Source organism: Terrapene carolina, unplaced genomic scaffold (assembly GCF_002925995.2).
Source record: "Terrapene carolina triunguis isolate 2854851 unplaced genomic scaffold, T_m_triunguis-2.0 Scaffold66, whole genome shotgun sequence".
NCBI classification, from domain to species: Eukaryota; Metazoa; Chordata; order Testudines; family Emydidae; genus Terrapene; species Terrapene triunguis.
The window spans coordinates 71504278-71522686 of record NW_020664417.1 but is presented as its reverse complement, the minus strand read 5'-3'; the positions used below and the strand labels follow the sequence as shown (position 1 = coordinate 71522686).

At 43.3% G+C, this 18409-nt stretch overlaps 1 protein-coding gene across 1 annotated transcript; it reads left to right on the top strand.

Moving 5' to 3' along the window:
* Positions 1 to 7720: 7720 nt before the first annotated feature.
* Positions 7721 to 16912, top strand: LOC112118712 (tigger transposable element derived 5-like). The gene is made up of 2 exons (XM_026648127.1): positions 7721 to 7766; positions 15315 to 16912. The coding sequence occupies exons 1-2, from the start codon at positions 7721 to 7723 to the stop codon at positions 16910 to 16912; spliced, it is 1644 nt and encodes a 547-aa protein (XP_026503912.1).
* The last annotated feature ends 1497 nt before the right edge of the window (positions 16913 to 18409 follow it).

Below are 18409 nucleotides of genomic sequence, written 5' to 3'. Positions count from 1 at the left end.
CTTGTTTCAGTCAATAGAAACTGCATATGTGCCTAGCATTTCTAAATGTTATGTCATTAGTGACTAAAATAACATTAGCTATGGTGTGCTGTATGTCCGATTTGGACACTGCGCTTGCCCAATACTCCTAAATGTTGCCAGGGCCCCCAAGTCCCTAGACACAGAGGCCGCCACCCCATCAACCATGTGGTCATCAACCATGAGGCAGAGCAAAGGCAAGTCTCTGGATACTGCACCCCTGCAATCCCTCCGAGTCTTGGACTCTGATCTGAATGATGAGCTGCTCATTTGTGACTGTTAGAAGGAAAGACACTGGAAAGGATGCCGGAGATAGCTATACAGATCGAGAATGATTGGGGAGGATGGTAGAAGGGGGATGTAGTTATATAATACACACAAATAATAATAATATTACAGAGACAAGTTGTAAAACAATGGAGATTAGGCAAGGGTTGGGCAGGAGCACTAAATGTCCTGGGGGAACAATTGGTCCTGGGGGAGAAGAAAAAGACAATTAACAAAGGGTTTTGAGCAATACGATATTCTTATAAACAAAGTTTAGATAATGCTCTGGGGGGAAAACAGGACAGGGTAAGTGTGGACAAGGAAAAAAACGTATATGCATACACATGCATGATATATTGAGAAATGGGCAGAACATAGCTAGGTAACTATTACATATGTTTAGTATGTCCTTGGTCTTCCCTCCCTTATCTTGACTTTTGAATTGGAAACTCTTGGAGGTAGGTCCTTGTTCCTTTTATGTAAAGAGCCTGGCACATTTTGAGATGCTGAAAAATAAAGAATGATTTGTGGACTTTCTACAGTAGAAACAAACTGGAGTGACATTATCCAGTTTCTTTATCTGCTTCCTTCATGGTTACAGAGCTGATACAAATAACTACCACATTACCACTCACCTGGCAGGATGTATTGAAGTCATGGAACCCAATTGTTCAGTGACACATCCACCTGTAGCCATTTAAAACAATCAAATAAAATAACACAAGTCTAGGAACATCTACCACAAAATGTTTTCTTCAGTTAAGCCAAGTCATATCAAGGTGGCCTAGAGGCCTTTGTACACAAGGTTTTAGGAAGACTTTTGGACTGTTCATTTTTACATCTCTCTTTTTCCTGTATCTGCCTAATCAGTACAATATAAAACTTCAAAGATATTCATCTACTAGCTGTAAATTTCTCAGCAATCTGTCCTTGCTTTAATGTCTTCATGGAATGCTTGAGGCAAGTTCACCTTACAGTTCACCTTGTAAAGATGTTTACAACTTTATCAGGAAGAGTTAGCCCTGGTCTACACTACGAGTTTAGGTCGACTTTAGCAGGGTTAAATCGAATTAAGCCTGGACACGTCCACACGACGAAGCCCTTTCTTTCGACTTAAAGGGCCCTTTAAACTGGTTTCTTTACTCCACCTCCGACGAGGGGATTAGCGCTAAAATCGGCCTTTGCGGGTCGGATTTGGGGTAGTGTGGACGGAATTCAACGTTATTGGCCTCCGGGAGCTATCCCACAGTGCTTCATTGTGACCGCTCTGGACAGCACTCTCAACTCAGATGCACTGACCAGGTAGACAGGAAAAGCCCAGCGAACTTTTGAATTTCATTTCCTGTTTGCCCAGCGTGGAGAGCACAGGTGACCATGGAGGGACGGGGAAGCAAATGAATACAGAACAAATCTGGTCCATCTATTTTTTACATCTGAAGCTGGCAGCAGACGGTGCAGCATGACTGATAGCCCTCGGCATCTTCTGGGTGCTTGGCAGAAGATACTGTACTACGACTGCTAGCCATCATCGTCAAGACGGTTCAATAGGACTGCCGGCAGGACTGAGTCACCAGGAGACAAAGCATGTCTGCCCAGGTGCCTATGATTGAACTGGAGTACGACGACGACGGATACCAGTCGTAATACACCATCTACTGCCAAAAGGCAAGGGGCTGCTGCTGTGTAGCAATGCAGCCCCACGTCTGCCAGCACCCAGATAGCCGATGAAGGCTACCAGTCATACTGCACCGTCTACTGCCAAAAGGCAATTAGCTGCTGCTGTGTAGCAATGCAGTACCACGTCTGCCGGCACCCAGATGACATATGGTGACGGTGAGCTGAGCTGAGCTGAGCGGGCTCCATGCTTGCCGTGGTATGTTGTCTGCACAGGTAACCCAGGTAAAAAGGCGCGAATCGATTGTCTGCCGTTGCTCTGACGGAGGGGGAGGGGCCTGACGGTATGTACCCAGAACCCCCCGCGACACTGTTTTGCATCTTCAGGCATTGGGATCTCAACCCAGAATTCCAATGGGCGGCGGAGACTGCGGGAACTGTGGGATAGCTACCCACAGTGCAACGCTCCGGAAGTCGACGCTAGCCTCGGTACTGTGGACGCGGTCCGCCGGCTTCATGCACTTAGAGCATTTTATGTGGGGACACACACAATCAACTGTATAAAACCGATATCTATAAAACCGGCTTCTATAAATTCGACCTAATTTCGTAGTGTAGACATACCCTTAGTCTTCAGCTGTGTTATTGCTCTGAATAAACACTGCACTCAGATGGGCAATTCTCTGTCTTGTTCTTGCTGTGGGGTTCCAGGCCACTCTGGTAGCTTATGACTCAACCCTCTGACCAAGTCACAACAGAAGTTCAACCCTTCACCTTCTGTGGAAGAAGAGTCCAAAGTCACAGTCCCAAGGCAAACACAAAATAAAGGTGTTTTTATTCCTGGGGTTACTTCTCAGCTCCTCTGAGGTTATTTCAATTTTTCATTTAAAAAGGCAGCCATTTATTATGGGAATGTGTGCATGCACGCGTGAGGGGGATTTTTCCAGCTAACAGGATATTCAAATATTAAAATGATCCCCACATTTTAATTTGTTTACTTCTCTCCACATTGACCTCTGTTTTCTGCAATCTTCACATCCAAACACATAAATCAAAGGCAGATCTAAGGCTCAGCAAATTAAAAAAGCAGCATAATTAAGGAGCAACCTACAATGTTATTTGGGCTCAAATCTTGTGTTGCCTGTAAAAAATGACACTTCTTTTTTATTTTAAGGCCTGAATCCTGCATTGGGACTCACTCACATGGATCCCTGCAAATGTGAGGAATCCTATCCGCTTAACTGGATTCTATAAGAGCGCGAGGGTCAGTGCTAGTGGATCCCAATACAGGATATGGGCCTAGTGGATTGTCCAATTTGCCCACTGATCACTGTGTGAAAAGATGCTACAAGGCAGAAGTGGCTTCAGGAAGTGACAGGGTCCTAAAACTAGAGCTGCTTTCAAAATAAGTAAATAAATAAAAATTGAAAACTTCAGTAAAAACAGTAACTTCTATATCTAGACAGGATTTTTTTCTCCTGGTCTGTACCTCTGATTGTTAATTGTGGTTGCTTTCTCATTGTCCCATTTTAGCAAGTAAAGTTAATCAACTCTTGAATAAAGTTTGACCAAACATTATCTATGGTTCTATCCTAATGGGATTCTCTCTCTCTCCATATGTCCCAAATAGAACTTGAATAATTTTCTGTTTATTTTTCTGTGCTGACTCCATCCTGCAGACTCTCAACATTCTGGTAGAATTTCACACACAACTTTTTCGTTTCTTAAGATAAAGTAAATGTCTTTTTCAAAGCCTCATATTCCACTTAAAAAAAAAAAAAGCCTTCCAGCTGCAAAAATGTTTTTGGTTTCATTCCCACACAGCATAAGTTAGTGCATTCCTCAATTTCAGTATGATTTCTCACATGGACTTGATGCCGGCTCAACTTTGTCAAATTGTCCGAGCAATCTGGCCAAGGTTTAGATCATCGTCATCTTTGTCTTCCTTTTGTCTTTTTGTAACTGTATGAAGCCAATTGAAGGAGTCTGAGGGATTTAGAGATTTTTCTGACACCATGCTGTGGTTCCAGGCTGTGATTTTTTTAAATCCCAAATAAAAAATGGGCTATCATCTGTAGGGTGGTAGCATGCATTAGCTCACTTTCAGTGATTTCTTTTCCTTCCATCACACGTAGTTGTGGAAACTCAGATGCCTGGGTCATTCAAAACATGACAAAAGCTCTAAAAAAAACATTAGAAACAATCTTGCATTAAGAAAAAGACAGACCAAGTGTCTCAAATAGATTGTTTCTTTCTCTAATTTTTGATTTTATATTTCCTTACTAGTAAGCAAGATAGTGTTCTCCATGACTCCAGATAGTAGTTTAGTAATAAATGTACCACTACAACACAGGCAGGATGAGAATCTCTCAGAAATGGTTTAGGGCCAGAGTTTATGAATATAATAATTTTTTTCCTGGGATCTTATTTATTAATAGAAAATACAAATGAAGCACTTACTACATCCTTGCCAATACACGTCTTCCACAGGATGAGGGAGAGAGGAGTTATAGATGAAACACTAGTAATCTTTATATTTCTGTCATACATAAATCTTGAAATGGTTGCTCTCTGGTTAAAAATAACTTGATCCCAAAAGACGCTGGGTACGTGCCACTTCCACTAAAGTCCCAAATGAGAGCTAAAAAGAAATAACTAATTCATAAATTTTACCAATTATAAAGCAATTTTCATCCATACATCTCGAAACAAAGAGCAAAGGCAGAGATCATATAACAAGACAATGGCAGATCTAGGAAGAGGAACTGAACCTAGGTCTCTTGTCTCCTAGTTCGATCTCTGTAGTATCTACTTCCTCCCATGTGGCAACTGAGCTTCTCAGGATCAGTCCTGAAGTAGGACTAACTGGAAAACTGAAATTGTCTATGTTCAGCTGATTTTTAATGATCCATGTGCAAATGGATTAGCGTCTTGATACCATGGTAACTGGCACTCTATAAATATGGATGTACATTTTAAAGTATCTTAAAGCACGAGCAGTTTTGCTCCTTAGTCTGTCTGCTATTATTTTAATGTGGACACACTCTGTATGGAGATACCAAGAACTACTCACCATTCATTCACAGCACTTGGTACCTCTGAGTTCATTAGTATTTTATAAAGGCCAAGAAAGAACTCCTTGGGGATACCATGCAAATACATAAATTATAGCATATGTGTTACTTTAGTCCTCAGAAAGGACTAAAATAGCTATCACATGGCAAGAATTCACAGGCATATTAAGCAAAGCTATTGAGTTCAGATTCAATGTTATTTAATTTTTTTTAAAGTATTATTGTTTATATTAAGGTAGCACACACAGGCTTCAAACAAGGTCAGGGCCCCATCTAACTAGGCACTTTATAAACACACAGTCCCTGCTCCAAAGAACTTACAATCTAAATAGGCAAGACAGAGTGAGAGAAAGGAATATTAGCATGTCCATTACGACTTTCCAGACATATTACTTCAGAGTCACAGATTAAAAGCCAAATAAACATTAAATCAGAACTATGTGTCCAATACTATCTCAAGAGGATTTTTTGAGGGAGAGCTATTCCTGCAGTCTTCAGTACAATGGGACTGTGCATTTCAGTTTAAATATATTTTTAAGACCTTTATGTATATTGGGTACATTGTAGGTTGCTCCTTAATGATGCTGCTTTCCTAAACTAAACATGGTTTTATTGGGTAGTGTGTTTTATTGTAATAAACAAACCAAAAATATATATTGGACCTAGTTTACAACCCTGGATTTGTTTTAGCAAAAGAGGCGTACATTTAAAAAATAAAAGAACAAGTTAGTACTTAATAAGATCTATTAATATGTATCTCAATACTAATCTATATATAACATTTTACAAATAAAGGGTCACTTTAGTTTGAGTAGTACTTTATTCCACAAGTAGTCCCACTGAAATTTATGGGGCTATTTATGGAGTAAAGAATACCCAAAGTGAATACAGGTGGCCCAAAACAAAGATAATGCAGGTTCAGGGCCAAGATGGTAACACCAATGAAAATAGAAGTGCCCTTAAAATACTGCCAAAGAAGAGTAAACACAAATGTGTATAGCTTTTCATTTGGTTTGTGTGTGTATAATTTGAGAAGAACATGTAGTCAGAGCAAAGGATTAGGTGAGCCTGGAGGGTCTTTAGGTTCTAGTCCTAAGTGAAGCACTGAATCACTATGACACATTGTGCAATTCACTTGGCATATAATTCCTTATGTTCAGTAATGCATGGAACTTCAAAAATTTCCATTAAGCATCCAGAAGTTTGTACATTGCAAAGCTTAGGCTTGGAAACCAGGCCAGAAATACTTCCAAGGTTTCAAACCTGGTTTGAGGCTGTATGGAAAACACTGTCAGAGGAGCCTCTTGAGGCAATTCCTCTTCTGGTTGGAACTACAAAGCACTGAGTAGGTCTGCTGGAAAAACAACAACTCTCTTTTGGGAAAAAATTGAGATTATGCCATTTGTTTTTAATCCAATGCAGAATGAAAATGGAACTACACAAAAAGACATGAGAGCAAGACCTACACCAGAACAGCCAGGTGGTTAGAGCACTTATTTGGAATAGTGGAGACCCAAGTTCAAGTTCTGCTGTACCTGATCCAGTGCACAGACTAGAACCTGGGTCTCTCATGTCCCAGGTGTTTGTCCTATCCAATGGGCCATAGAATCAGTCTCTCTTGCTGGCCTACTTAATATTTAATTATTTATACAGAGTGAAACAGCACCAACAAAAGAAGCAGTGCAAGGCTGACGCTATAGCCCAGTGGTTAAAAGTACATAAGAACAGAACACAAGAACGGGTCAGATCAAAGGCTCATCTAGCCCAGTAGCCTGTCTTCTGACAGTGGCCAATGCCAGGTGCCCCAGAAGGAATGAACAGAACAGGTAGTCATCAAGTGATCCATGCCCTGTCGCCCATTCCCAGCTTCTGGCAAACACAGGCTAGGGACACCATCCCTGCCCATCCTGTCTAATAGCCATTGATGGACCTATCCTCCTTGAATTTAGCTAATTCTTTTTTGAATCCTGTTATAGTCAAGTACATGCCTGGGGCAGTGGAAGACTCAGGTTCAAGTCCCTACTGCAAATCAGGCAGAGAGAGGACCTGAACCAAGGCTCTTTCACATCACACGTGGAAGACGTAAAATATTCTATGCACCTGGGAGGATGTATTTTGGGCTACAATCTATGTATAAGTAACCACATAGTATTTATTGCTGCGACCCAGGGTTGTAGGATCATTTGATAGAAGTTAATATGTGCTGCAGAACAGTTTAATGAAAAGATAAATACTGCTTTTCAAGTTTTAACTCAGAACATCTTTGCTTGTATGGCTGCCTGAAACTGAAATCTTATTTGAATTCATTTAGTAAAAATCCCATGGCAGTGGGAGCAAAACAGTAGGCAGGCATCACTTGCAACTCCACCATCAAATCTGAGTTCTCTCTCTCAAGGAGGGATTCAATCTGTTATGTATGCAAAATATATTATCCTCCCCACAATTACAGCACTTTGAGTAAATGAATGAATTTTCTGATAATTTACAACTAAATACATTATGTTAGAAGTTAAAATTTTTAGCAGCCCGTGTTAGACTTTTGGGGGAGGAGGGGTCTGAAATGATCTTACTAATAGAATAACTCAGACCATTCAAACTTACCATATAGTTTTCAGACATCCAGATAAAGGACTCCATTAGTGGGGAAGGAGGGTGAGTCACAGGATCCATGTGGACAAAGCATTTTGAAGAACTCCAGTTAGTTAATGTAAGGTAAGTAACCTCTCTTTTTTTGAGCATGCATCCACATGGATGGCAGTGTAGGTGGCTGGCTAGCAGCTACCTCTCAAGAAGGTAAGTGATAGGAGTCCTCTCTAAATAATTGTAGGACAGCCCAGTCAATCTGGGCATCCAATCTAGATGCAAATGGAGTAGTGATTGGTCAACATATGAACAGAACTCCAAATAGCTGCTCCACAAATCTAAGAAACAAGGACTCCACTACAACAAGCTACAGATGTTACCTGAGCCTTAACAGAATGTGCTCTAACTCAAGAGGGGAGCGATAGTTTGTTCAATGCATAAGACGCTTTAATATGTTAGGTTATGTCTACACTACCGGGGTAAGTCGTGAATAACGTAGCTGGAGTCGACGTACCTTAGATTGAGTTACCCCGGGGTCTACACCATGGGGGGTAGACAGCAGAAAATCTCCTGTCCACTTACTTTACTCTTCTCTCAGAGGTAAAGTACAGGGGTTGACTGGAGAGTGATCTGCAGTTGATCTGGCGGGTCTTTACTAGACCTGCAAAATTGACCGCTGGTGGATCGATCTCAGAGCGTCGATCCCCGCTGTAGTGTAGACCTGCCCTTAGAAACTCACTTTGAGAGCTTTTGGAACAAACAGCCCTTCCATTGGATACATTACTAAATGCTAAAAAGCAAAACAATGGGGGGTGGGGGAGAAGAGGAGAAAACAAAACCCACCATCACAGGTGATTTGTTCCAGAAAGGTAAAAGGACATAGCTCTAAGAACATTTTAGTCTCTGCAGGAGAGTCATAAAGCTTGGAAATAGATCCTGGTAAGTGTATAAATTGATTTAAATGAAACTTAAAACAATTTTCAGTAAAAATTTCAGGTGTGGCCTAGGGTAATTGTCCTTATGGAATACAGCATATGGGAAGCCCGCTCTCAAAGCCTGCGTTTCACTCAGTCTGCAAGCTGAAGTCATAGCCAATTAAAAGTGCTGTCTTTGGAGAGATATAATGAACATGACAACATAAGTTCAAAGAGACGGCCCACTAACAGCAGCAGCACCAGGTAGGAAAAGGCTCTTATACTAGTAGAAATATGAGCCACCTTTAATAGAAATCTAGATATTGTGTTTGTGTGGGGTGGTGGTGGTGGGAGGGAACAGAATGGCCCCCACCTTGCAGATGGTATTCAGAAAGTGGCCAAATAAGCTCTAATAGAACTGACTGAGGCTCCCTAGTGTTTCAGAATTCAAGGTAAGTGAGATAAAAGACTCCAAAGACTGAATGTGCCTTTGAATAGCCTACAGCGAAAAGTGCTTCCATTTAGCTTTATATATCAGTCCTGCAATAAGACTTTCAGCTCTGAGTCAAAACCTCTTCAATCGCCACCAAACAGCTTCTATAAACCACATAATCTCCATGACATCAAAGGTATAAACATTAGGTCCAGATGTAACACTAGGCCTTGATTCTGTGAAATGATGTCCAGAAAGTATGTAAGTGGAACAGGTGAGTGGACTGATACATGAGACAGGTTAAAGAGCTAAAACTGTTGTACCCAGGCTGGAGTTATCACCCGGGCCTTGTCTTGTCATATCTTCCCAAGCACTTTGGCAATTAGCCAGATGGGGTGGACAGGGAAGCATATAGCAGCTCCTTTTCACATTGAATCAGATGCACATCTGTCAAAGAACTTACTTCTTCTTGGAGCAAAATACGGGAAATTAATTGTTCATATTGATGGTAAACCGATCTATTGAGGGGACTCCTTCTCCCCCTCCCTGCCAGGCCTGAACTCTTGATCTAGAAGGGAACAGAAGTCAGTCACTCGTGGGTCACAGAGCTCTACCTGCTAAGCTGATCTGCAAAATTGTTCTGGGCCCCTGGAAGGACTATCGGGTTGATTTGATGAAGAATGTACCAGTCCCACAAAAGAACGGCTTCCTAACAAAGGGGGAAGATTTTGCATGCACACGCACATACACTCGTCTCTTTCCATAGTGGATTGTTGCCATATTGCCTGTTAGAATCTAGGCAACGATGCCTCAAAGAAGGGGTAGGAAAGCCTTGCAGGATAAAGGAACTGTTCTGAGTTCTATGTTTATGTGCAACCGAGACACTGTCTGAGACCACAGGCCCTGAAATCTGGAGGAAGTCTAACAGCGCCCCAGCCCTTCTTGGATGTGTCTGATACAAAAGACTGTGTGCCTTTGAATAGCCTACAAAGACAGTGAGTGAAATAAGACATCCTGACAGGTTTGAAGGTGGTCCATCCACTAATGTAGAGACGTCAGCTCTCTTAGAAAAACTTCTAGTGGTAAGTTTATGCTGTCTGGTTGGATGCTAAAACAGGTCTCCGCCACCCCTGATTGATACCAGAGAAACTCCCATTTTGAAGTCCCTAGATTCCTGGCTTCCATTTTGAATAAGCAAGAGTCACTCTGCCATTGGCTGACAGCTGCAGGTCATGTAGCACTAGGAATTAGCGGGAAAAACAAATTGGGGGGAAAAAGAAGGTGGTAAACAATGACTGACAGATTACAACACTGAGGTAAACAACAGAAATAACAGTAAAATGGTCAATTGACATGTGACCGTTAAAGTAGGGTATAAAAGTCAGCAGCAGCTGACAGTTGAGAGGTTGAGAAGGCAGCTGAGCAGAGAACTAATAAGGCAGAGGGAGGCGCATAAGAGGCAAGGGTGAGACAAAGGAGAAGAAGCAAGCAAGCAGAGGAAGAAGAGAAGGACGCAGCAGAGGAGTGAGAAAGGGAGAGAAAACAGAAAAAGATACTGTGCAGTCAGCTGAGTAAGTCTGTCAGACAGAGTAAGTTAATTAAGTCAGAGGCATAGTTTGACTTCTATATTTGGGGTATGTGAGTCTCCAGTCATGCCAACGGGGCCCATGCACATGGGGAGGGGGAAGGGGGGAATTCTGTGCCTGCCCACAGATTTTTGGGGGGGACAACTTTAACTATGATTCCACGGGCTACCTAGGCAACTGAAAACTCTACTTTTTTCCCCCCACAGATAATAACTTAGACATTATCTGACAGGAGCACTGTAACTAATTCCTATATCAAGAAAGAAAATTTAATATTAGACCCACTCAGCTCTAATACTACCATGTTCTGACATCTCGTGACAAGTTACTTAAGGGGCACAGGTTAGGTTTAAAATTGTAATGTATATTCTTACTGAGATACGCTTACTGAAGTCAGAAGTGACCATCATGATCATCTAGTCTGACCTCCTGCACTTTGCAGGCCACAGAACCTCACCCACTCATGCCTGTAATAGACCCCTAAGCTCTGGCTGAATTACTGAAGTCCTCACATCATGGTTTAAAGACTGCAAGTTACAGAGAATTCAGCATTTACACTAGTTTAAACCTGCAAGTTACCTATGTCCCATGCTGCAGAGGAAGGCAACCCCCACCACCCCAGGGTCTCTGCCAATCTGACCTGGGGAAAAATTCCTTCCCGACCCCAAATATGGTGATCAGTTAGACCCTGAGCAAGTGGGCAAGATCCACCAGGAAGATACCTGGGAAAGAATTCTCTGTAGTAACTCAGAGCCCTCTCCATCTATATCCTGTCTCCAGCCACTGGGGATTTTTCCTGCGGGCAGTAAACGATGGACCACACTCCTTTGTAAGCAGTCCTGTCATAATATAAATTTATCAAGCTCAGTTTTGAAGCCAGTTAGGTTTTTTGCCCTGCTGCTCCTCTTGGGAAGCTGCTCCAGATCTTCACTCCTCTGATGGTTACAAACCGTCACCTAATTTCAAGCCTAAACTTGTTGATGGCCAGTTTATAGCCATTTGTTTTGGGGTCCACATTACTGCTTAACTTAAATAACTCCTCTCCCTGTCTCCCTGATATTTATCCCTCTGATGTATTTAATTGGAGGCAATCATATCTCCCCTCAGCCTTCTTTTGGCTAAACAAGCCAAGCTCTTTGAGTCTCCTCTCATAAGGTAGGTTTTCCATTCCTCAGATCATCCTAATAGCCCTTCTCTGCACCTGTTCCAGTTTTAATTCATCTTTCTTAAAAATGGGAGACCAGAATTGCACAAAATATTCCAAATGAGGTATCACCAGTGCCTTGTATAATGGTACTAACACTTCCCTCTCTCTACTGGAAATACCTCACCTGATGCACCCCAGGACCACGTTAGCCTTTTTCACGGCCGCATCACATTGATAGTTCATAGTCATCCTGTGATCAACCAATACACCCAGGTTTTTCTCCTCCTCTGTCACTTCCAACTGATAAGTCCCAAGCTTACAGCAAAGATTCATGTTGTTAGTCCCTAAATGTATGACCTTGCACTTTGCACTATTAAATGTCATTCCTTTTCTATTATTCCAGTTTACAAGGTCATCCAGATCTTCTTGTATGATACTGCGGTTCTACTCCATATTGGTAATACCTCCCGACTGTGTGTCATCTGCAAATTTTATTAGCACACACCCACTTTTTGTGCCAAGGTCAGCAATAAAAATGTTAAATAAGATTGGTCCCAAGACTGATCCCTGAGGAACTCCACTAGTAACTGTAGTAGGAAGAGAGCCTGAGACATAAGCACTTGTATCAGAGGCCTGGTATGAGGCAGGACCTGCTCACAGAACCTGGCAAGAACAGGGCTGATATTGCAGAAATACACATTCCTAAGAAGTACTAGTTACAGAGTGCTCACGCAAACACATCCTGATATCAAGGATGGTACAAAAATATTCCCCAAGGATAACAGGAACACACTGATCACTCCTAAAAGATAAAGTCAGGATGACAGTACGTAATAGAAATGTTTTGATTGAACCAACACGTACAAGGTAATGGGTGATAACTAGCCACGTCAGTGGGCAGTAACGACAGTAACTATGTCAGGGGGCAGTACTAACTTGTCTGTATAAAGGGTATAAAGATGTATCTCAGAGGGAGTATCTTTGTCAGGTTAGGGAGGAATGGAAAGTCCCGCCATTCACTGAGCTGGTCCATTGTTATGGGCATACACATATTAGCGGTCCGGTAGAGTCTGTGGGATACTAGTACTGTGCTTCGTTGACAATAAACCTGGCTGGGTGCCTTCGTCCCTTAACGAATCTTGTGGTCATTGGGTGGTGTGCTCGAGGTCTGCCATGCCAGCTGTCTGCGCAGGGCTGGGGCGGCACACAGAGGGAACACACACATGCAGCCAAACATCTATCAACATCTAACCACACTGGTGATCCCGACCACTGATCTGGTAAGTAAGCAAGCTGTCCTCTGTAGGAATCGCGATCTAACATGACAGAAAACCACAAGCTAAGGAACAACATTAACCCTTCCCTGCTAATCTCCACAAACTTTAATAAGGTATGCATGTGCTGGATTGCTAGCAAAAGAGGGCCATATGAAATTAAAAAAATATAGTGGGGAAGAAATATGCAATGAAATCTGTAAGGCTAGGGCAAAAACTGTTGCCTTGAAATGTAGAATATTGCCAACTATAACCATGGCTGTTAAATGGTTAAGACAACACGCCACAAAACTGGCGGGGCAAGTATGAGAAACAAAAAGGTAGCTATCCTGTGCCTGATTGGGACAGAAATGGAAAAAGGTGGCCCTAGCAAAATTAAAAAAGATGAAACAAGGTCCACTGCATTGCAACCACCACAATATGATAAAAAGCTAGGTTCTAGTAAAACCTAACCGGGACGTAGACTGGTGCCTGTGAGAATGAGAGAAGTAAGTGCACCAGAGGGAAAAGTAGCAAACAATACTTTCACTAAATTGATAAATCAAATGAGGGAAAAAATGGAATGGTTCACAGAGCATATTAGGGACAGGAGTTGCGACTCGATTGCAGGGAAGTCAATAAAAAAGAATTTCAAAGTGAAAAACCAAAATTGAGCAGATTAACATATAAAATTAATGCATTAACAAATAGAGTTGCCCAAAAACAGTTAACTGCAGCATGGAAGGGCATTCCCACAATCCATTTGGCACACACACAAAAGCAACACACACTGGGGGAACAAACTCAGGTTTTATAAGAGCAAGTAACTACCCCGACTTTCCTCTTAGAGCCCTATAAAAACCCAGGGTTTGGGTTCCCAACTGCTTTGACCCATGGAACTACACTCCTCACTCAGAGTTAAAAATGTAACCTTCTTTCTCAAATATTTTTACATACTGGTTAAGTTTTCCTCTATATCCTCTCTCAATTTGCTAAACTCGCTGCTGTTACCTTTACCTTAAGATACCTTGATAAAGTTAATCTCTCTTGGCTCAGATCTTCCTATCTTCCTAGGTTGCTCTTCACCCCCCGTTTTCCCCGGACTCTCCTAACTTGTGCTCTCTTTGTTTTAAAAGTTATAGTTTTTACAGAAACCTCCAAAAGATAAAGCAATTGAAAACAGAATAAAACAACAATCAAACAAATAGAAAACAAGATAAAATTTTTACTTTAAATAAATCCAGTAAATTAATAATTTTAACCCTTTAGGAATGCAGCAGCTGGAATTACTCCTGCCAAGCAACAGAAATGCAGACTCTGCTTCTAATCCTAACCACTAACTAATATTTGAAACATGGACTTTCCTTATTATCACATAACAGAGTTTTAAAATTAAGTTAATATAAAGTAACATAAAATGCCTTAAGTTACTAAATTACCATATATACAGTGAAACCCCGCTATAACGCGATGTTTGGGGTCCAAAAAATTCCATCGCGATAAATGTGGGGTCGCGGTATAGCGGGGTTTCAAGCCGGTCAGTTTAAGTCAGTGGTCCCCAACGCGGTGCATTGATGTGCGCCGCCTAGTGCCTAGCGCCTGCCGGGGACAGAGAACTCCCAGGCTGCAGGCGCCTGTGCTCTCTGTCCCCAGCAGGCGCGGGGCTGCAGCTTCTCTCCAGCTTGGAGAGAAGCCGTGGCCCCGGGCCTGCCGGGGACAGAGAACTCCAGGGCTGCGGGTGCCAGTGCTCACTGTCCCCGGCAGGCTCGGGGCCGCGGCTTCTCTCTGGCTTCAAGAGGAGCCGCAGCCCCGCGCCTGCCAGGGACAGAGATCTCCGAGGCTGCGGGCACCGATGCACTCTGTCCCCGGCAGGCACGGGGCCGCGGCTCCTCTCCGGCTTGGAGAGAAACCACAGCCCCGCGCCTGTCGGGGACAGAGAACTCCAGGGCTGCGGGCACTGGTGCTCACTGTCCCCAGCAGGCGCGGGGCCGCGGCTTCTCTCTGGCTTCTCCGGGGCTGCAGGCGCCGGTGCTCTCTGTCCCTGGCAGGCCGGAGAGAAGCTGCGGCCCCGCGCCTGCCAGTGACAGAGAACTCCAAAATAAGTCTTGAAAAACTGTTGGCTCCCGCCACACTCTTCTCAAAACATGAATGTGCTACTGGCCACAAAAAGTTTGGGGACCACTGCCGTAATACTGTTCACGTTTTGCCGGAATACTATACTTTTTTTATGACATTTATAAATAAACCACGTTTTTCCAGTCTTATAGGATAAAGTGACTTGTGGCCATTGCACTTACTGTAGTTCTCAGGTTGTACATGTGTATGGTGTTTGACTATGAAGTTGTTATTAATTTCCTATATTTTAAAAAATATTTTACCTTTATGGATACGCCAGTTCGCAAATGCAAGTCGTTTTCTGCATGAGAGAAATTGTATGCCCTGGATCAACTAAAGAAGGGCAAACAACAAACTCAGCTTGCTAGATATCTAGGAATTAGCAAGTCCACTCTGCGAGGGTGGAAAAAAGAAGAAGAAAAGCTCCGTAGCCTACCTTGCATTCTTGAAGAGGAAACTGGTTTACAGCGCAAAAAGGTCAAGTTTGCTAATGACGAAAGCCTAGATTCAGCCTTGTATCAATGGTTTGTCCAGGCTCGCTCAGAAGGAGTTCCTATTTCTGGCCCTATTCTGAAAGCTCAAGCAGAGAAATTTGATCACCTTATCAATGGAAATGAATCCAAATTTAAGGCGAGTAACAGCTGGCTGGACAGATTCAAGAAAAGGCACGCGATAAGCCAAGTTCTTGTGTCTGGGGAAATCCGCTCAGCTGATAAAGAGGCTGCTGATTCCTACCCAATTGAGCTTAAAAAGTTGCTAGAGGAAGGTTGCTACACAGCCGATCAAGTTTACAACTGCGACGAAACTGGTTTATGCTTTAAAATGTTACCCGATCGCACCCTCGCAACCAAGACTGACAGTCACAAACGAGAAGGCTTTAAGCAGAGAAAGGACAGAGTCACTCTCTTGTTTTGCTTCAACAAGTCTGGCAGCCACAAACTCAGACCTCTGATGATCGGAAAAGCGAGGTCTCCAAGATGTTTTCATCATGTTAATATGAAAACGCTTCCCTTTGAATACACCAACAGCAAGAATGCATGGATGAATAGCTCCATATTTAAAGACTGGTTCCATAAAACTTTCGTGCCAGCCGTTCGGGCTCATTTGCGAAAACTGAAGCAGGAGGAAAAAGCTCTCATCCTGCTGGATAATTGCCCTGCCCACCCGCCAGCGGAAAATCTTGTCAGTCATGACGGCAAGATTAAAGTCTCTTATCTCCCGAAGAACACATCATCAGAAATCCAGCCACTGGACCAAGGCATCATATCGGTATTTAAACAAAACTATCGTCGGGAAATGATCAAGTGGATGGTAGCGGGTAACAACTCCTCTGTCCACACATCACTGCCATCACTCAACTTGAAAGAAGTCTGTCACCTCGGCGGGAAAGCTTGGGGTGCTATCTCCACACGTTGCATTGAACAGTGCTGGATAAAGGGTCTTGGTCCAGCTTTTCCATCATCTACACATGATGGTGGCAATGACGACGAGCCTGAATTTACAAGATTCATTGAAGACGATGTATGTTTAGCCAAAGAAGCACTCCAAGAATATGAGCACAGTCGTCAGATCCTCAACCGGTTTTCAGCAGATGACATCTGCCCCATATACGAACACATCTCAGATGACGAAATAGTTGCAAATGTCAGCGGGAAGAATGAAACTGCACCACCAGAGCCCGAAACCAGTGGCGATAATGATGACGACGATGATGATGGCACCTCAACTCCCCCACCAAAAGCGTCTGAGGCAGTAAAGCACCTAGAAGCCAGTTTGAGGTGGCTGGAAACTCAAGACGTGGAGAGCATCAAAATCCTCCAACTCCGAAGCATACTTGACTTTCCTAGAAGCCAACAGTCTGTGGCAAATAAGCAGACCACACTAGATAGCTTTTTTAAGAAGCGATGACATTTAAAATTATGAAGTTATGCAACAAGATTGACTTTGTACACTGCGCAATGATTAGTATACAGTACTGTAGTTGATTTCACATTTCTTTCATGTACATTTAATTAAATTACTACTTTTGTGTTTAAAACAGGCTGGGATAACCGTTGTTTTTTTTACAAGACTTAAACCAGTGGTCCCCAACCTTTTTGTGGCCAGTAGCACATTCATGTTTTGAGAAGTGTGTGGCAGGCGCCAACAATTTTTCAAGACTTATTTTGGAGTTCTCTGTCACTGGCAGGCACGGGGCTGCGGCTTCTCTCCGGCCTGCCAGGGACAGAGAGTACCGGCGCCTGCAGCCCCGGAGAAGCCAGAGAGAAACCATGGCCCCACGCCTGCCGGGGACAGAGAGCACCGGCGCCCGCAGCTCTGGAGTTCTCTGTCCCCGGCAGGCGCGGGGCCACGGCTTCTCTCCAAGCCGGAGAGAAGCCGCGGCCCCGCGCCTGCCAGGGACAGTGAGCACCGGCGCCCGCAGCCTCGGAGTTCTCTGTCCCCGGCAGGCGCGGGGCCGCAGCTTCTCTCCCCTGCTGGGCACTAGGCAGGGGCACATCAATGTCCCGGCGGGCGCCATGGCGTTGGGGACCACTGGTATTAGGCCTTAAAGGGGAGCCAACTTATGATTGCGTTATATAGGTCTGTTTCATCTTACGCGGGGGTTCCGTTCCGCGGTTAGCGCGTAAAGCGAAAACCGCGTATAGCCAAAACCCCATTGAGTTCAATGGTGGGCGAAATCACCCGCACTACAGGTATATTATTAAAATTGTTGTTTTTCTCTCTCTCTCTTTTTTTTTTTTTGGCCAACCACGTAAAGTTGATATCACGCATGTTAAATGCGCGTGAGATGCGACAGACCTGTATGCGATTTCGCATTATGGCGGGGCGCGTTATTGCAAGGTTTGACTGTACTCGATCATAAGCTGGGTCGTTTATAAGCCGACCCCCCCTCCAAGATGGAGAAGTAAAAATGGAAAATTTTTATGATCCATTCATAAGCCAACCCTATAATTCAGGGGTCAGCAAACTTTGGCTCCTGGGCCATCAGGCTAAGCCGCTGGTGGGCCGAGATGGTTTGTTTACCTCAAGTATCCACAGGCACGCAGGTAAACATAAGTAAACAAAGTGTCCCAGCATGCCAGCTGCTTACCCTGACGGGCCAGAACAGCAACTGGTGGGGAAATGTTTTTTTGGGGGAGGGGGAGAAGATGGGGGTCAGGGGAGTAACCCGTGACCACAAAAAAAATTCTCTTATTAATCAGAGTTTTTTTCTACATTTTAAAAAATTATTTTATTCAAAGAAAAACATTTAAGGGGAATCCTCAACATTAATGTAAAGGTAACATTAACAAAATGTCAATTTCTTGTTTGGGGTTTTATACACTTGTTTGCACTTTTAAATATAGTTATAAGAATGTCATAGCAAAATGTTTAAAAATAATAACTTGTGCATAAATATAACCA

Excerpts from the sequence above, each read along its gene's own strand:
- LOC112118712 (XM_026648127.1), top strand. The coding sequence starts at position 7,721 with ATGGATGGCAGTGTAGGTGGCTGGCTAGCAGCTACCTCTCAAGAAG. Across the intron at positions 7,767-15,314 it reads AGCAGCTACCTCTCAAGAAG|AGAAATTGTATGCCCTGGAT; the intron begins GTAAGTGATAGG and ends TTTCTGCATGAG.